The sequence below is a fragment of the Melanerpes formicivorus genome, unplaced genomic scaffold, assembly GCF_026170545.1.
Source record: "Melanerpes formicivorus ecotype bairdi unplaced genomic scaffold, bMelFor1.0.p_v2 SCAF_126, whole genome shotgun sequence".
Lineage (NCBI taxonomy): Eukaryota > Metazoa > Chordata > Aves > Piciformes > Picidae > Melanerpes > Melanerpes formicivorus.
In genome coordinates, this window is record NW_027142478.1 from 924,181 (window position 1) to 943,997 (window position 19,817).

Below are 19,817 nucleotides of genomic sequence, written 5' to 3' on the forward strand. Positions count from 1 at the left end.
CTGCCAGCTCAGTGCATCTGTGCTTGGATCACAGCCAACAGGGAGCTGATAGAAAACTCTGAAAGTCAAAAGCTTCAGGGTCTGTGCAAGTGGCAAAAGATCCCAGGATGATTCAGCATCCAAGGTTCTCCAGCTCAGAGAAACACCTGATGGAAGTCAATGATCTCCCCCTCTAGAATCAGTGACGCTAAAGCCAGAGCCTTGGAGCTCTCCTGGACCACAGCAGCTGTGTCCAGCATCTCTCCCAGTCAGACATCTCTCAGGCATAACCTGCACCAAGGCCAGCACCAAGTCAGACTTCTCCAGGCTCAGGTCTCATCCTCTGAGAATGTTGAAGCTTTGTGAGTGTTTGCCCTGAGCTCCAGCAGAAGGAAACTGAACTCCAGGGCAGCCTCTCTGTCAGCCACCTCTCCACCACTCTGTGTCTTTGGACAGACATCTTTGCTGTCACCAGGGTCAAGGTTTCTATCTTGCACTGGACCCAGCCAACTCTGTCCCTGTGTCTGTGAGCTTTGTGGTTGCATCCAGGCACAGCCACAGAAATAGATTTGAATTCAGGATCCCTTGCAGTCAGTCAGGGTCAGCCTTGTCCTTATCCACTCTGTCATTTGGTGGCTGAAAAAAAGAAATAATAAAGGAGCTTTGTGAGGAGCACTTTGAAATCCTGAAGAAAACTGCAAAGACACAAATAGCTCTTAGGGCACTTGGGGATCATTGCCTGAGCCTCACACACTGAGAGGAGACTGAAGGAATCTGCTCAAGAAGTCAGAAGCATAACAAAAATTCCTTCAAGTATTAATTGGGCTCACTGAGGGCCATTAGCAACAAAGCCTCCCAGGGGTTGTCACAGAGGCTCAGTGGAGGCTATGATTGAAGGCAGACAAAGGCAAAGTGCAGCTGAACAAACCCTGGCCTTGGTTTAGGAAAGAGAAAGGCCAAGCTCTGACCCTCAGGCCATGGAAAGGCAGATCCTGAGAGCCTCCAAGTAAAACTTCATCTCAGCAGCCATGGTGGCAGAAGCTGCTGCCAGAAGGAAGAGGATCAAGACCTTGTCCCTGTTGAGCCTTTCAGCCCTGCCAGAGCCCTTGGCCATCCCTCCTGCAGGCTGTGCTACACTGTTCCATGCCTGCAGCTCTTTCCCTTCAGGCTGTTGACATCCATCTGTCTTCCCCAGCCAGCCCTCCCCCTGACATTTCCACACCTTCACTCAGGGCTCTCCACTCTTCCTTCCTGTTCCTTGACAGACAAAGGCAGACATGGGCTGTCCAGACTCTTTCTGGGTCATCTCTTGCACCACAGCTCTGCACTTTGAGTGTCATTTCTTTCTCCTGGCCTCCAGTCTGAGCCTTTAAGTTGCACTTTGTGAAGGCTTCCTTCTGTGTCCACAAGCAAGAAAAGCTCCATCACCTGACACCCCCCTTCAAGCAGGTGCACATCAACCCTGAGCCTTTACTTCACCAGGCTAAAGAAGCTCAGCAGCTTCAGGTTCTATATGGAGACTCCAAACTCCATCCAGGCAGACCTCCTATAGAGCTTCTGCAGTACCTCTCTATTCGTCCAGACTAAGGAACTCCCCAGCCAGACACCAATATTGCAGATGTGGTCACAGCAGTGCTGAGTTCAGGGGAGGACAACCTCTGTGTCTGGGTGGCCACACTCCTCCTACCACAGCCCAGCTGCACTTGGCCTTCTTCACTCTCCTCAGAATGTGCTCCATCCCTGGCCATTGGAAATGGTCCCTGCCAGAGTCCTCTCTGCCTGGGCACAGAGCAGAACCTCCAGCTGCAAAGCAACAGCCAAGGCACCTCCCTGCTGCTGCCTTTCTGCTTGGCAGGCACAAGGGATGGCACAGTCCCCAGCCCAGCCCTGGGCTTGCTGCTGGCCAATGACACAAAGGGATTGGAGTTTGCAGTGACCTCACACTCACCTCATGGCCATGTGGCTCCTCCTGCCCTAGGAGCTTCTCAGCCATCCCTGAGGTCCCAATGCTGCCCCAAGGCCTCAGCCTGCTTGTGGCCTGGCAGCTGAGTAGCCACAAGAAACCTCTCCAGAGCCTTCCAAGGCAGCTCCCTGCTGCTGCCTTTCAGCTTCTCCAGCAGCCACAGACAAGCCCTGTCCTTGCTGTTGTCCCCTCAGCCCATCATATGGCAGGGAGGTGACAACCCAGCTCCAAGGCTCTTCCTGCAGGGGCCACCAGGTGCTTAGAGACAGGGAGTCACACAAGTCCCTTGCCCACCACATGTCTTCTGCTGCCTGCTGGGAACTCTGGCAGCTGGGAGGCCAAAAATCCAGAGGCCAGACAGGAGTCAAGGGCTGCCCTCTCAGCTGCTGCAGCAAGAATTGACCTCCCAGTCCCTTTGCTGCCCTCTTTCTGCTGCTGCCCTATCAGCTGCTGAGCCAGCAGTGACCTCCCAGCCCCTGCCCAGCCTTGTGCCTGCTGCTGTGCAGGAGATCCTGAGGCACAGCTGAGCTGCCCACAGCATTGCCACCCATCTGCTCCTGGTGTTTGTGAGCTGCTCAGGCACAGGCCACCTCCTGCTCTTCTTCCAAGGCCATGAGGCTGCTTTGGGTGCTCCCAACCCCTGCCCTGTGCCCGGGGCCAAGCAGAATCCCTTAAGTGTGGGAGGGGATGCAGGTGAGGAGACAGAGCAGAGGATGGAGGACTGGGGCTGAGGTGTCAAGATTGGGGCTGAGGGCTCAGATCTGTCCTTCAAGTCTGTGGCTCAGGCCAAGGCTGAGGAGAGGCTTTGGTGTCCTGCTGAGGGTGCTACTTAGGGCTGAGGGGAGAACTAGCTCTGAGTTGCACAGTTTGGGCTGGGGATCTGTTGAGGGTTGGGGTAAAGGGCAAAGCCTCAATGCCAAAGGTAATGGCCTGGACCAGGGTGAACAATGATTACAAAGTCAGGGTCAGGGGTAGGTGTGGGAGAGGCTGAGGTGGGAGGGGTGAGTTGAGGGATGAGTTCACTGCCTGTGGGCTAGAGCACAGGACTGGTTTCAGGGGAGGAGCAGGGTTGGTGGGGACTGATTAGAGTGTGAGGGGTTCAGGCTGTACTGGGAGGCAACCAGAGGATGCAGTTTTTATTGGGGCAAGGCCTAATGTGTATTTGGATGGATTAAAGGGATCCTGTTTGGACTGGGGGCAGGGCCCAGACTGTACTGGGAGGGCATGAGGGTGTGCAGTTTGTACTGAGATGGATACATTCAGTACTGGGAAGGGAGCCAGGGGATACATTATGTGCTGGGATGGGACAAGACTATAGAGGAAGAAGACAATATGAGGTAGCTTTTACAGGGATGAGACCACATCTGTACTGGGAGGGGATAAAGGACTAATATTTGGGCTAAGTCTATACTGGAAGGGGGTCAGGGTATCCAGTTTGGACTCTGAGTAGATGCAGTCTGTAATGGGAGGGGGTTGGGGTATGAAGGCATGAGGAGACCTCCTGTTCTGATGGCAGTGCTGCTCTGGAGGACAGCTCTCTCCCACAAGCAGCCCTGGACTCTCCCTGCCTGCAGTCCCAGCACTGCCACACAGCAGCAGCACAGTGCCCAAGCTGCCAGAGCACTCAGGCCTTGCCCCAGCACAGAGGCTCAGCAGGAGAGGCTGGAAGGGAAGAAAGAGCAGCTGAGGACAGCCCAAGCTCTGGGGCTCCCTGGCACTGCTGCTGTTCTGGGACTCTGCTCCTCCACCTCTGCACACAGGCACTGCCCTGCAACTCCACAGAAGCCTTGGAGGAAGGAACTCCAAGAAACAACTCTCTGCAGGGTCCTTTATTGTGTTGAACACACAGGGAGCACAGCTCCTGATGTCTGCAGCCTCTGGGTCACACCAGGCAGGACAACACTGAACCAGAAATGGTCTGAAGAAAGACATTTGTGTGGGAACAACATTCTCACAAGGGGAACAGCACCAGCAGCAGCCACAACTGAAGCATCCAGGCTGGACCTGCACTGAGTGACATCAGAACTGCTCTGCTGGGGAAGACAAAGAGTTTATTGCTTCTGAAAGCATCCAGTGATCCATTTGCTCAGGGAAGCTTTCAGCTCCTGGTTCCTCAGGCTGTAGATGAGAGGGTTCACTGCTGGAGGCACCACTGAGTACAGAACAGAAACCACCAGGTTCAGGGATGGGGAGGAGATGGAGGAGGGTCTCAGGTAGGCAAAGCAGGCAGTGCTGAGAAACAGGGAGACCACAGCCAGGTGAGGGAGGCAGGTGGCAAAGGCTTTGTGGCGTCCCTGCTGAGAGGGGATCCTCAGCACTGCCCTGAAGATCTGCACATAGGACACCACAATGAACACAAAACAGACACAGTATAAACAGGTACTGAGAACAATAAGCCAAAGTTCCCTGAGGTAGAATGTGGAGCAGGAGAGCTTGAGGATCTGGGGGATTTCACAGAAGTACTGCTCCACAGCATTGCCCTGGCAGAGGGGCAGGGAAAATGTATTGGCTGTGTGCAGCAGAGCATAGAGAAAGACACAGCCCCAGGCAGCTGCTGCCAGGTGGAGACAAACTCTGCTGCCCAGGAGTGTCTCATAGTGCAGGGGTCTGCAGATGGCAACGTAGCGATCGTAGGACATGGTGGTGAGGAGAAAATACTCTGTTGACATTAAGAATACTAAAAAGAAAACCTGGAGAACACATCCTGCATAGGAGATGTCCCTGGTGTCCCTCAGAGAATTTGCCATAGATTTGGGCACAGTGGTGGAGATGGCACCCAGGTCAAGCACAGCGAGGTTGAGGAGGAAGAAGTACATGGGGGTGTGGAGGTGGTGGTCCCAGGCTATGGTGGTGATGATGAGGCCATTGCCCAGCAGGGCAGCCAGGTAGATGGCCAGGAAGAGCCAGAAGTGCAGGAGCTGCAGCTGCCTTGTGCCTGAGAATGGCAGGAGGAGGAAGTGGGTGATGGAGCTGCTGTTGGACATTTGTGCCCCTTGTGCACAGTGCAGTAGCCAAAAGGCAAAGGCAGTCACAAGTCAATGGAGCACAACCAAAGCCATTTCTCAGCCCCTGATACAGAGACTGAAGTTTTCTCTTTGAGGAGACCTCCCTCCAGCTCTGTTGCTGGACTCTTTTGTGCTGGCTGAGCATGCAGGGAAGAGCAGAGACTCTTCCTGCTTACTGCTGCTGAGTCAGTCCTGCTCTGCAGCAGGGGAGTGGTGGAGGCAGCAGCAAGGTCTGGTGTCCACTTTCAGAGGAAGGAGTTCCAAAGCAGAAAGGCTTCTCAGCATCTCCCAGTGCTAAGGTGAGAGGGTAGAAAAAGGCAGTTCCTGAATGTTTTAGGCTTTTTTACTCCAGCTGCCCACATCTCACCCCCAGAGTGTTCATGGCTGTCACAGTTTCTCATACACAGCATTTCTGCTGCCCTCAGGGGGAACAGAGAGCAGAAGCCTGCAAGGCAAGAGGCTGCCTGTGGCTCAGAGCAGAGTGAGGGGAGCTGCTCTGGCTCTGCTGCTACTTCCCCACTTCTCTGGGCTTGTGCCCTGCTGAGCTGGAGGTGATCACACTCCCATGTGCCCCTGAAAAGCCACCAGACCCTGCTGAGAGCAGAGGGATCCCCCACAGACCACTCAGTGTCTCAGCCTCTCTCAAGGTCTCAGCACCACACTTGCAGCCCAGCACACTCAGGGCTCATTGCAACACCCAATGGCATTCCCTCTCCTGTGGCAGCTCTGCCTCTGCTGGAGCTCTGGCTGCAGAGGAGGTGCTTCACACCTTGAAGCCCATGACCCTGAGGCCAGAGGCTTTTCTGGGGGGAAGAGGAGGCCAAGGGCCTTGCTCAGAGGAAGGGTCTGGCCTGGAGGGGACCAGATGGAGATGTCTGAATGCTCCCTCCCACAACATTGCTGGGTTCAGTTTCCTTCCCTGATCAGATCCCTGCTGCCTGGAGGTTCTCACCCTGGCAGGAGTGTGCTGGGTGATGGATTTGCCCTGCTCACAGAGCCCAGCCCAGCCCCTCTGCACTCACCTACAGAAACCTGCCTGTTTGCAGGGCACTGGCCAGAGGCATCCTGATGAGTCCAGAGAGGGTGCTGCTGGTGCTGTCCACAGGCAGAGGCTGAAGGCTCTTTAGGAGTCTCCCAGCAGACCTCCTGACCACTCCAAGATACACCTCCCCAGTTTCAAGGACTTGTTTCAACTTGAATGGTCCTTTGCTTCCTTTCTTTCACTCCCCACTTTCCCTTGTCCTCAGAATAGGAAACTGCAAACACAGACTCAGGAACTCTTCTCTCTTTAGAGGAGCTCCTGCTTGGACCATGTCCTTGAAACATCCCTTTGGAAGTTCCCTGGTGCTGAGCTGCAGCTGTGAGAATCCCTGACCCACACAGCAGCCTCTCCAGAGCAGAAGGACTCTGCCCCACCCTGCCCTGCTCTGCACTGCCAGGGGTGGCTCCTGCCACCCACACCTTCTCCCCACAGCAAGCATCAGCTGCGGCTCTGCCAGCTTTAGGAGATGCCTCCCAGAACTGCACCTGAACCGCCCTGCACCCACAGCCTCACTGTGTCAGAGTGCAGTGACTTCTCCAGTGAGCTCTCAGTCACCCTCTCAGTTCTGGCCACCTCGAAGCTCTCTCTGCCTTCTTCATCTCCCTGAGACCCTCTGGCAGTGTCTTCAGTCCTGCTGTGCTGTGCAGAGGAGCTGCTCCTGGCCAGAGCTGTCTCTCTGTAGTGCTGCCTCCTCGCCAGCAGCACCTTCCAGCCCAGGAGCCTGGCCTGGCTCAGCACAACAGAACCAGCCCAAGGCATTTATAGAAGCCCTCTGGTGGCTTTGGTGCTGAGTCCATGAACCTCAGAGACTGAGAAGATGATGAAACCTCTCCAGAAGTCAAAGTCAGATTCAAACTCTGAAGTTTCTTCTACTCTTAATGGGTCCCAGTGAAGCATACTGGGAAAGGGTCCCCAGGGTCTGGTTAGAGCAGGAGAGAGTGGATGCAAGGGAAGCATCACAGGAGGCACTGAAGCATCTCCAGGCTGTGGTGAGAGCAGAGAACTGAGGCAGTGCTGACAGGTCAGGACAAGCAGCTCAAGGTGGCTCTGCTGCTGAGGAAATCTGGAGGGGTTTCATTGATCCAAAGGGCCAAGCCCTGACCCCAAGCCCCTGGCAAGGCAGATCTTATGATACTATGATAATTAGCTGCTGAAACCTTGGCAATAATTAGAGGTTCAGCAGTATTTAATGAGTCCCATGGAGTATTTGGGGCAGATTACATCATTCTTAGGTACTGCCAGGAGACTCTGCCAAGCTGCTGCCAAGAAGCCTCTCAAGAAGTCCAAGGTAGAAGAAAACTCCAAAGTACCTTGAAGCACTGATTGGCCTCACTGAGGCTTGTTACTGACAAAGGCTCCCCAGGGACTCGTTAGAGCAGCTTGTTAGAGGCCAGGATTGCAGGGAGACAAAGGCAAAGTACAGGGGAGAAAAACTTGCCTTTGGTCTAGGAAGCAGAAAGGCCAAGCCCTGACCACTGCCCTTGCAATGGAAGAACCTCAAAGCCTCAAAGCCAAGTTTCTCCTCACAGGCCTTGGTGGCAGAGGTAAGTGCCAGAGACAAGGGCACAAAGGCCTTGGTCCTGTTGTGCCTCTCAGCCTTGCCAGAGCCCTTGGCCATCCACACTGCAGCCTCTCCTACACTGTCCCATGCCTGCAGCTCTTTCCCTTCACTCTGCTGACACCAATCTTTCTTCCCCTCCCAGCTCTCCCCCTGCCATTTCCATCCCTTCCCTGAGCTGTCTCATATCTCTTCGCTATTTCCTGACACCTCTGGATGGCCTCATGCATAGCTGCTCCACCCTTTGAGAGACATTTCTTTGGCCTCATCTCCACTCTGAACCTTCCAAGCTGCACTTTGTGAAGGTTTTGGTCTCTTCCCACACCCCAAAAGAGCCCCATCCTCTCTGAAACCACCCTTCAGCCATGTGCACACTGCTCTGGCAGTGCCCTGAGCCTCCATTCAGCAGGCTGAAGCAGCCCAGGCCCCTCAGCCTCTCCAGAGAGATGTGAAGTCCCATCCTGGCAGATCTCCTCTGCAGTCTCTGCAGTTCCTCCCTTCTCCATCAGACTGCAGAACCTCGCACCTAGACACCAAGCATCCAGATGTAGCCACAGCAGTGCTGAGTTTGGGGGGAGGACAACTTCTGTGTCTGGGTGGCCCCACTCCTCCTGCCCAGCCCAGCTGCAGTTGTCCTTCCCTGTGTGTGGGGTTTGTTCCATCCCAGGGCATTTGGAATGGTTCCTGCCAGACCCTGTGGTGCCTTTCTGACTGGGGATGGGACACACTAGAAACTCCGGCTCCAAAGAACAGGCAGACAGTTTATACCGGGATGGGGCCCAGTCTGTCAAGGAGTGGGTAGGTTGTAGTGGGAGGAGACACAGATGAGTGGTAGGAGGGCCCAAACCTGTCCTGGGAGGGAGTCCTGTTATGGTTGTTATTGATATTTAATAATTGGCTACACCAGGGAAAGTTTAAGCTCGAGGTGAGGAGAAATTTCTTCCTAGAAAGAGGAATTGGCCACTGGAATGTGCTGCCCAGGGAGGTGGTGGAGTCACCATCCATGGAGGTGTTCAAAAAAAGATTGGATATGGCACTTGGAGCCATGGATTAGGTGTCAGAGGGTGTTGGGTGGCAGGTTGGACTTGATGACCTCTGAGGTCTTTTCCAACCTGGGTGATTCTGTGTTTCATAGTTTCATAGTTTCATAGTTTCATAGTTTCATAGTTTCATTCAGGGTTGGAAGGGACCACAAGGATCATCTAGTTCCAACCCCCCTGACATGGGCAGGGACACCCCACACTAGATCAGGCTGGACAGAGCCTCATCCAGCCTGCTCTTAAACACCCCCAGGGACAGGGCCCCAACCACCTCCCTGGACAACCCATTCCAGGGCTTCACCACTCTCATGGGGAAGAACTTCCTCCTCACATCCAGCCTGAATCTCCCCACCTCCAGCTTCATTCCATTCCCCCTAGTCCTATCACTACCTGAGATCCTGAGAAGTCCTTCCCCAGCCTTCCTGTAGGCCCCCTTCAGATACTGGAAGGCGACAATTAGGTCACCTCGGAGCCTTCTCTTCTGCAGACTGAACAGCCCCAACTCCTTCAGTCTGTCCTCATAGGAGAGGTGCTCCAGCCCTCTGATCATCCTCGTGGCCCTTCTCTGGACATGTTCCAGCACCTCCACATCCCTCTTGTAATAGGGGCTCCAGAACTGGACACAGTACTCCAGGTGGGGTCTCACCAGGGCTGAGTAGAGGGGGAGGATCACCTCCCTCGACCTGCTAGCCACACTTCTCCTGATGCAGCCCAGGATCTGATTGGCTTTGCGGGCTGCAAGTGCACACTGAGAGCTCATGTTGAGCTTTTTGTCCACCAGCACCCCCAAGTCTCTCTCCTCAGGGCTATCCTCCAGCCAGTCACTGCCCAGCCTGGATTTGTGCCTGGGATTGCCTCGACCCAGATGCAGGACCCTGCACTTGCTCTTATTGAACTTCATGAGGTTGGCCTGTGCCCACCTCTCCAGCCTGTCAAGGTCCCTCTGGATGGCCTCCCTTCCCTCCAGCGTGTCTGCTGCACCACACAGCTTGGTGTCATCAGCAAACTTGCTGAGGGTGCACTCAATGCCACTGTCCATGGCACCCACAAAGATGTTGAATAAGACAGGTCCCAGGACTGATCCCTGAGGGACTCCACTTGTCACTGGCCTCCACTGGGACATGGAGCCATTGACAGCCACTCTTTGGGTGCGACCATCAAGCCAGTTCCTTATCCATCTAGTGGTCCACCCATCAAATCCATGTGTCACCAGTTTGGAGACCAGGATGTGGTGTGGGACAGTGTCAAAGGCTTTGCTCAGGTCCAGGTAAACGACATCAGTTGCTCGCCCCTCATCTATTAATTTTGTCACCTGCTCATAGAAGGCCACCAGGTTGGTCAGGCAGGATTTGCCCTTGGCAAAGCCATGCTGACTGTTCCAAATCACCTCTTCACTATTCTTTTGAGCGAGTAGTGACTCCAGGAGGATCTGTTCCATGATCTTTCCAGGCACAGAGGTGAGACTGACTGGCCTGTAGTTCCCTGGTTCCTCCTTCTTGCCCTTTTTGAAGATGGGGGCAATGTTTCCCCTTTTCCAGTCTGTGGGGACTTCACCAGACTGCCAGGACTTTTGAAATATAATAGAGAGGGGTTTAGCAACCTCATCTGCCAGTTCTCTCAGCACCCGTGGGTGTAACCCGTCGGGTCCCATGGACTTGAACACTTTCAGGTTCTTCAGATGATCACGAACCTGATCTGCACTTACAATGGGCAGTTCTTCCTCCCCGTCCCTGGCTTTGACTTCCATAACATCAGGAGTGTGGCTAGAGGCCCTTGCAGTGAAGACTGAGGTAAAGAAGTTATTAAGTACCTCAGCCTTTTCCTCATCACTTGTGACCATGTCACCAGTTTCCTTTCTGAGGGGGCCCACACCTTCCCTAGTCGTCTTCTTCCCATTAATATACCTATAAAAGTTCTTAGTGTTCCCTTTAATCTCCCTGGCTAGATTCAATTCAAACACCTAAAATCCCATCAAAGCCAATGACCCTCATAGATCCACAAATGGTGAAGTGTGGTTTGGGAGGAGGGTCTGGAGAGGGTTGAGAGATGCTCAGGGGTCAGCTGGAGCCTGGGATCTTGCTGCTGTGCCAAAGTTGGGTTATTTTACCTTCAGGCTTGTTCCAAGGAGCAGATCTGCAAACTTTGCTCCTCCCGAGCACAAAGGAACAGGGCTGATGGAGAGAAGAGAAGGATATGACCCCAGGCAGATAGCAGTAAAGGGTTCAGAAGAGAGGACTGACCTGCAAGGAATGGCTCAGCCCTGACCAGGGCTCTCCCAGCCTTGCTATTCTCTCCCTATGGCTTGGAGGTTGGTCACCTCCTGCCAGCTCAGTGCATCTGTGCTTGGATCACAGCCAACAGCGAGCTGATAGAAAACTCTGAAAGCCAAAAACTTCAGGCTCTGTGCAAGTGGCAACAAGTCCCAGGAAGATTCAGCATCCAAGGTTCTCCAGATCAGAGAAACACCTGATGAAAGTCAATGATCTCCCCCTCTAAAAACAGTGACCCTAAAGCCAGAGCCTTGGAGCTCTCCTGGGTCACAGCAGCTGTGTCCAGCATCTCCCCCACTCAGACATCTCTCAGGCACAACCTGCACCAAGGGCCTGCACCAAGTCAGACTTCTCCAGGCTCAGTTCTCATCCTCTGAGAATGTTGAAGCTTTGTGAGTGTTTGCCCTGAGCTGCAGCAGAAGGAAACTGAACTCCAGGGCAGCCTCTCTGCCAGCAACCTCTCCACCTCTCTGTATCTTTGGACAGACACCTTTGCTGTCACCATGTTTGGGGGCTCTGTGTTCCACTGGAGGCAGCCAGCTCTATCCCTGTGTCTGTGTACTGGGTGCTGCTCTCCAGGCACAGCCATAGAAATAGATTTGAGTTCAGGATCCCTTGCAGCCACTCAGGGTCAGCCTTGTCCTTATCCACTCTGTGCTTCAGAGGCTCTTTGATTAGAACACATTCTGCTGAATCACCTTGGGGATTGCATATTGCTTCATGAGGAAGGGCTGCTAAGATCCAACCTTTTCCTCTGCTTCTCACTCTCAAGAACTCTTGACTAGCTGAGAAATCACAGCCATGGCAGAACTTGTTGGCTTTGCCTCAGCCTTGTGGACAGGCAAGCTGCTGAGAGACAGCTTGTGCTGAGCAGATGGGTCCAGAGGGCTTGGATTGCTGAGGCAACTTTCTCAGCCTTGGCTTTGCTTAGCTTCCAAACAGCAACAATTCTTCTGTGGCTGTGTGCAGGCAGCTCTCTAAGGAGAGCAGGGGGCAGCTGGTGCCATGGAGCTGTGAGCTCCAGCTGCAGAGAGCAGTGGAGAAGTCTGATGCAAGGAGCAGGGATGGAAGGCCCAGGTGGGCAGGGACAGCAATGGGGAGGTTGGAGAGGGTGAGGAGCAAAGTTGTCCACTCCATGTCAGCCCTCAAAGGACAGCTTCTCCTCCCAGTCCAGACCCCCTGAGCAGACAGCCTGCATCATTCTGGCTTGGTGGATGCTGCTGTCACCTCTGCCCTCATCTGAGAAAGAATCAAATAGTTTACCATCAAAATCTGAGCTTTGTGAGGTGCACTTTGAAATCTGGAAGTCAACAGCAAAGACACAAAGAGCTCCTCAGGGCACTTGGGAATCATTCCATGAACCTCAGGTACTGAGAGAAGAGTGAAGAAACTGTGCAAGAAGCAAGAAGCAAAACACAAAGTACCTTGAAGCATTGATTGGCCCCACTGAGGCTTGTTACTGCCAAAGCCTCCCCAGGGACTCGTTAGAGCAGCTCAGGAGAGGCTGTGATTGCAGCAGACAAAGGCAAAGTGCAGGAGAGCAAACTCTGGCTCTGCTTTCTGCAGCACAAAGGCCAAGGCCTGAGCACAGCCCCTGGGCAGGCAGATCCTGTCCCACATGTGTGGGTCAAGGCTCTTCAGGTGCACTGGGGGTGGGGTGTGGGTTTCATAGCAGCATAGCATGGCCTAGGTTGGAAGGGACCTCAGAGCTCCTCTGCTCCAACCTCCCTGCCATAGGCAGGGATGCCTCTCCAATAGACTCAGCTGCTCAAGGCCTCATCCAGCCTGGCCTTCAACACCCTCAGGAGAGGGCATCCTCCCTGGACAGCCTATTCCAGAGTCCCACAACCCTCATACTGAAGAATTCTCTTCCTAAGACCCAGTCTAAGCCTCCTTTTCCTCACCTTCAAACCTTTCCCTCCTCTCCTGTCACCAGACACCCTCATGAAAAGTTCCTCTCCAGCCTTCCTTTAGGATTCCTGCAGGGTTTGTGATGCTGAGTAGAGGACAAGGGCCTGACAGTCCCCAGCCTTCCTGGGGCTGTGGAAACAGGCAGTGAGGCCCTCCCAGTGCCCTAAGACAACATCTCCTCACAGGCCTCAGGGGCAGAGAATTGCCAGAGACAAGAGGGCACAGCCTTGGCTTCTCTTCATCCCTCCCACCACTGCCATTGCCCTTTGCCAGCTCTACCACAGCTTTGTCCTGCACTGTCTCACAGCTGCTTCTCCTGCCCTGCAGGCTGCAGACCCTCATCTCACTTCCCCACCTTGGCCTTTCCATGCCTTCACTGACACCTGCCCACACTCACACTCTGCTCCTTGGGACACAAAGAGAAGGGCTGATCCCAGACTCCTTCTGGAGAACTTCTCAGGCCACAGCACTGCCCTTTGAGAGAGGCTTCTTGCTCCTCATGGCCAGTCTGCACCTGCCAGGCTGCACCATCTGGCAGTGTTCCTCTCTCCTGCTCTTTCCTACCTCACCAGGAGCTCCCAAGGCTGCTGGCCTTGCAGTTTCTTGCAGAGACAGCACCAAGCCCTGTGGCTGCTGCTGTCCCAACAGGTACTCAGGCAGCAGAGACACAGCAACCAACCCATCAGCCCCTTCCTGCAGTCAGCCCAGGCCCTTTGGCAGAGGGCATCTCCCAGATCACTCTGCCCATCTGCCAGCCATGAGCCCAGGGCTGCCCTATCAGCTCCTGCAGACACAACTGACCTCACAGTCCCTTTCCCAGCTGTGTTGCTGCTGTTGGCCAATCCTCTCAGGAGGCAGAAGCGGCCTCACCTCCCCCTTCCCAGTCCTTGGCTTCCTACTGAATGGTGAGTTCCTGAGACACAACTGAGCACAGGATTGCACACTCAGCCCTCAGCCTCCTTGTGGCCAGAGCCTGAGCAGATCAAAGTTTCACCAGATCCATCTGGGAGATTTCCTACCAAGGCTTTGAGTGGAGAAGCTGCTGGCTCTGTCCTGCTGCATGTGTGGAGGAGCCTCCTGCACATCCTCTTGTCCAATGATCCTGCTCAGGGCAGGGTTAAGCAGATGAGGTCCCTCAAGGGCTCTGCCCAGTTTGGCTTCATCTGCAGAGGAGCTGCAAAGGCCCTGGCTCAGATGGTGCAGGGAGTTCATGAAGACATTCCCCAGTGCTGGCCCAAGGGCTTGCCCTGAGGGATGCCACTGGGAAGTGTCTGACAAGAGGACTCTCCACTGGTGACATTTGGGCTTCATCCACCACCCAGCCACCACCTCACCCATGTCTGCACTCCAGCTCTGAGCAGTCTGGCTCTAAAGAGACTATGGGGGACCATGGCAAATCCCTGGCTAAGTTCCAGGCACAAAACATCCCCTTCTTGCCCCTGCCCATATGGCTTCAGCAATACCTCTCTTGTCCTGCAAGGGCCTGCAAATGGCTGCAGAGTTGTTTGAGCCTTCACCTTCCCAGGGACTGTGCTGAGGGTGACCAGCCTGCAATGTTCCCCATCCTCCTTTTTGGTGTTCTTGGAGAGGCCTTTTCCAAGGAGCCCAGAACCTCTGGAATGGCTCTGTACACATCTCAGGGCACAGAAAGGGTGATGTGAGCAGACAGCAGCCTGCCCAAGCCATCTGAGATGAATCTCCCTGGGCCAGTAGGGTTTGTTCTGCAGAGACACACAGCAATGTCCCAGCTCTGTCAGGTGTCCACATCTGAGCTGGCCTCATGGACCCCTAATGGAGTGTGGGATGTTCATAGACAGAGTCTTTCCCCATCACTCACACAGACCCTGCCCTGCAGCAGTCAGAGAGTCTCCCTGGCCTCCTGCTGCCCCTGCCATAGGCTGGGAGGCTCCTCAAAGCTTCAGTGCCTTGGCATCTCCAGCAATAGCTGATGGTGTTTGTGCTCACTCAGGTTCACCTCAGCTTATCTGCTGACATCTCATCTGCACAATGCAAACAGGCACTGCTGACCTCCTGAGGCCATGTCCTGCTGTGGAGGGACAAAGAGTCTATCGAAGCTGAGTGTGAAGCATATGCTGGAAACGGTGGTTGTGAAGCCCAGTTTAGGATGACTGCCCTGGGACAGCTTCCCCAGGGTGTCCAGTGAACACAGACACAGTCCAGAGCCTTCTCTGCTGATCCTTCAGGTCACATGCAGGAGGCCTGGCTGGGTGAGGACACTGCTGTGTGCCCCAGCCCTGCACACTCACACACTTTAGCTGTTCCCTGCTGTTTGCATCTCTTGGACAATTTCTTGGGCATGCTCTTATAGGAAACTTTGGAAGAAGAGCTAAGGCTTCAGGCACTGCCCTAAGCAGATCACCTGTCTGTGTGGAACTGCTCTTGTGGAGGCCATCTGAGCCAAAGAAGTTCCCATGGCCTGTGTCTGCCTGTGGTCATGGGACTGCCATGCAGCAGGATGGTGCCCAAGCTGCCAGAGCACTCAGGCCTTGTCCCAAAACAGGGGCTCAGCAGGAGAGTGTGGAGGTGGAAAGAGAACAGCCCAGGAAAAACAAGTGTGGGCAGGACCCTATCAGAGCAGTCCTGGCTTTGGAGCACAGGGCATGAATGGTGCTCTGGATTCCCCTGGGGTTCACAGGGCACAGAGTGATGGAAGTGGCGACTCCTCTTCTCTCCCGCAGCAGCAGGGTCACACAGCCATGCAGCTAAATGCTGCTCCTGCTCTGTGCAGCTCCTCAGGCTGCTGCTTCAGGCTGAGGCAGATGTTTGCACTGCCAGACTCGGCTATGTCCCTTCCCTGGCAGCTGGGCAGATCTCACCCTCGGGGGTCCAGTCCTCTTGAAGGCACATCGGGCACTTGGTCTCTTTGTTGTCCTATGACCACCACATCTCCATCTTCAAAGAGCTTGGAGAGTGCCCAGAGATCTCCCAAGATGTGCTTGGGAGGCCTCATGCACATGACCAGTAGAGAGAGGCTGAAGGCCATGGGCTCAAGGGTGTGAAGAGTGAGGACAGGAGCAGAGTAGCCTGAGAGTGCTTGGGGAGTGGTTTGAGACATGGAGAAGCTTTTCTGCACAGTGACAAAGTGCAAGAGTGAAACAAAGCCACAAAGTGCAGCTGGGGAGGTCCAGACTGGGCATGAGGAGAAAGAAATGTCACTGCAAGACATCCCCCAGGAGGAGCCTGGAGCACTCCAAGGCCCGGAGTTTCAAGGAAGAGCCAGGGAGGATGGAGAGAGAGCAGCAAAGGAAGGTGCCAGCAAGGTGGGGCAGCTGGCTGGGTGACTACAGCCTGCAGGGAAAGAGGCTCAGCTGATGCAGCAGCAGAGGACAGCCTGAGGGGCAGATGACAGAGGGCTGTGGAAGAGCTGAAAGGCTCCTGGCAGAGCCAAGCTCTTCCTGCCTTTGGTTCTGGCTGTGGTCTGTGCCACTGATGCCTCTGAGGAGGCAACTCCTCCTTGCAGCCCTGGGGCCTCATTGCCTCCTTGTCCATCCTCAGGAGTCTGGGATGGATTGTGTCATAGTCGTGCCCTTGACATTGGTCCTCTCCACATCTCAGTGCTCTAGGAATCCCCCTGAGGGGTGAGTGAGGGACAGGATCTGCCTGTCCAGGAGCCAGGGCTCAGGACATGACCCTTTGCATTAATGAAACACCTCCAGGTTTGCTCAGCATCAGAGACATCTTCCTCTGCTTGTCCTGACCTCTCAGCACTGCCTCCAGTTCTCTGCTCCAACCACAGCCTGGAGACACTTTCCCAGCAGTGTCCTCACTGGGACCCATCAACAAGAGAAGAAACTTCAGAGTTTGAAAGTGACTTCAACTTCTGGAGAGGTTTCATCATCTCCCTCTCAGTCTCTGATGTTTACTTGGCACCAAAGCCACCAGAGGGTCATTAAAATGCCCTTGGGTTGGTCCTCTGCTGCTCAGCTGGGCTGAGCTCTGTGGCTGGAGGGAGCTGCTGGCAAGCAGGCAGCAGAGAAAAGTGTCAGCTCTGCCCAGGAGCAGCTCCTCTGCTCTGCACAGCAGGGCTGAGGGTAGTGCCAGGAGATCTCAGTGAGAAGAAGGCAGAGAGAGCTTGAAGGTGTCCAGGAGGGTGACTGAGAGCTGACAGGAGGAGAAGTCACTGCAGGCACTGACATGGTGAGTCTGTGGGGGCAGGGCAGTGCAGGTGCAGCTCCTGGAGGCATCTCCTAAAGCTGGCACAGCCACAGCTGGTGGGGGCTGGAAGGAAATCTTCCTGTGCAGAGACTTTTTTCAGGCTTTTCTGAAGAGCTGTGGAGCCCTGGGGTGCAGGCAGGGGTGGTCAGGGCTGTCCTTCAGGCAGGGTCCCTGCGGCCCAGGGGCTGTGTGCTGGGGCAGGGACTCTGCTGCCTGCCAGGCTCAGCTCTCAGCCTGCCCAGGGAGCTCCACACAGTGCTGTGGGGAGAAGCTGTGAGTGGCAGGAGACAGCCCTGGCAGGACAGGGCAGGGCAGGGTCCTTCTGCTGTGGGGAGGGAGCTGTGCTGGCCAGAGCTGCTCACAGTCCTGGCTCACCCCTGGGCATTTCTGAGGAGGCTTTCCAGAAGAGCATCAAGGCAGCATTTTGCTGGAAGGGAAGGAGTCTTGGCTTTGAATATTGATCCCCTTGGTGTACTGGGAGGGCAGTGTGAGAGTAGAGTTTATTTCACTGCTGTTCATAAGAATCTGAGATCTCATTAGCCTTTGTCTGAGCTGCTCCTGAGCCCTGAACAGCCAGAGCTGCCCCTGGGCAGTGTCCTGCTGCTGGGAGGGGTCTGCAGGGCAGAGCTGAGCACACAGCAGGTGGGATGAGCTCTGTCAGCAGGGACAGGGAGGAGAGCTGGGCACAGAGAAGCAGCTCCTGGCAGGGACAGCTGCCAGCAGCAGGAACTTGGGCAGCGAGGGGAGAGGGATCTGCTGTCAGAGATGCCCTGGCAAGGGGGATCAGGCACCTCTGTGCCATTCTCTGCACTGCAGACACATTTCCCAATGCAACCTTTTCCTCTCCTCTTCTACCCAGCAGAGGCAGTGCCCTCAGAGCTATGGGCTCCAGGTCAGGAGTCACAACCTTGGCAGCTGACATTCATCTGAAGGCTCCTGGAGTGTGCACACAGAAGGAGGAGAAAAGCTGTTCAGTTCCATCCTGTGAGTTGCAGAGAGCACAGCTGGGTAAGGAGAAGGCCTTTTTTCTTCCCATCACAGTCTGTGCAGTGCTGCAGAGCTCTTCCCTGTTTCTCCACCTCTCCATTGGACTCTCATTCTGTGGGATTGAGCTGTTGGTCACTTTCTGTTCTGACACCAGAGGAATCTTCATGGCAATTTTGGGTCCCTGCTGCATATGAAGCTGTGATCAACCATCACTGGTTGGTAGTGATGGGAAATGAGCTGATCCATTCCTCATGCAGCTCAGGGAGAGGGGTTACAATGAGGCTGAGAGAAGTGTGCCTTAACTTGTCACTGCCTTTCCCTCCTTGGACAGGTCTCCATGGCCAGAGGCAGCAGATGGCCAACAGCAGCTCCATCACCCACTTCCTCCTCCTGCCATTCCCAGGCACAAGGCAGCTGCAGCTCCTGCACTTCTGCCTCTTCCTGGCCATCTACCTGGCTGCCCTGCTGGGCAATGGCCTCATCATCACCACCATAGCCTGGGACCACCACCTCCACACCCCCATGTACTTCTTCCTCCTCAGCCTCGCCCTCCTTGACCTGGGTGCTCTCTCCACCACTGTGCCAAAATCCATGGCCAATTCCTTGAGGGACACCAGGGACATCTCCTATGCAGGATGTGTTCTCCAAATTTTCTTTTCAGTATTTCTAATTCAGGCAGAGTATTTTCTCCTCACCACCATGTCCTACGATCGCTATGTTGCCATCTGCAGACCCCTGCACTATGAGATCCTCCTGGGCAGCAGAGTTTGTCTCCACATGGCAGCAGCTGCCTGGGGCTGTGGCTTTCTCACTGCTCTGCTGCACACAGCCAATACATTTTCCCTGCCCCTCTGCCAGGGCAATGCTCTGAACCAGTTCTTCTGTGAAATCCCCCAGATCCTCAAGCTCTCCTGCTCCACATCCTACCTCAGGGAACTTTGGCTCCTTGTGGTCACTTTCTGTTTAGTCTTTGTGGCTTTTGTGTTGATTGTGGTGTCCTATGTGCAGATCTTCAGGGCAGTGCTGAGGATCCCCTCTCAGCAGGGACGCCACAAAGCCTTTGCCACCTGCCTCCCTCACCTGGCTGTGGTCTCCCTGTTTCTCAGCACTGCCTCATTTGCCTACTTGAAGCCCTCCTCTATTTCCTCTCCATCCCAGAACTTGGTTGTTTCAGTTCTGTATTCAGTGGTGCCTCCAGCAGTGAACCCTCTCATCTACAGCCTGAGGAACCAGGAGCTCAAGGCTGCCCTGAACAAACTGATCCCTGGATGCTTTGAGAAGCAATAAACTCTTTATCTTCTCCTGCAGAGCAGTTCTGATGTCACTCAGTGCAGGCCCAGCCAGTCTGCTCAAGTTCTGGCTGGTGCTGGTGCTGTTCCCCTTGTAAGAATGTTCCCAAACAAATGTCTTTCTTCAGACCATTTCTGGTTCAGTGTTGTCCTGTCTGGTGTGACCCAGAGGCTGCAGACAGGAGGAGCTGTGCTCCCTGTGTGTTTAACACAAGAAAGGACCCTGCAGGGAGTTGTTTCTCTGAGTTTGTTCCTTGAGTTCTTCTGTGGAGCTGCAGGGCAGTGCCTGTGTGCAGAGTTGGAGGGGCAGAGTCCCAGCACAGCAGCAGTGCCAGGCAGCCCCAGAGCTTGGGCTGTCTTCAGCTGCTCTTCCTTCCCATCCAACTCTCTCCTGTTGAGTCTCTGTGCTGATACAAGGCCTGAGTGCTTTGGCCACTTGGGCACTGTGCTTCTGTGTGGCAGTGCTGGGACTGCAGGCAGGGACAGGCCAGAGCTGTGCTCCAGAGCAGCACTGCCATCAGAACAGGAGGTCTCCTCATGCCTTCATACCCCAACCCCTCCCATTTCACACTGCACTGACTCAGAGTCCATACTGGA

At 54.6% G+C, this 19,817-nt stretch overlaps 3 protein-coding genes across 3 annotated transcripts in view; 1 reads left to right on the plus strand and 2 right to left on the minus strand.

Annotated features, from left to right (window-relative positions):
- Positions 1 to 19,817, minus strand: part of LOC137456464 (zinc finger protein 850-like) — a 262,080-nt gene that overhangs the window by 196,596 nt on the left and 45,667 nt on the right. The gene's annotated exons all lie outside the window — the stretch shown is intronic.
- Positions 3,994 to 4,761, minus strand: LOC137456498 (olfactory receptor 14J1-like; the record flags this gene model as incomplete). Its single annotated transcript, XM_068167963.1, has 1 exon — positions 3,994 to 4,761. A coding segment is annotated over one exon (768 nt), but the record flags the coding sequence as incomplete, so codon positions are not given.
- Positions 18,286 to 19,188, plus strand: LOC137456472 (olfactory receptor 14J1-like; the record flags this gene model as incomplete). The annotated part of the gene is made up of 1 exon (XM_068167939.1): positions 18,286 to 19,188. A coding segment is annotated over exon 1 (903 nt), but the record flags the coding sequence as incomplete, so codon positions are not given.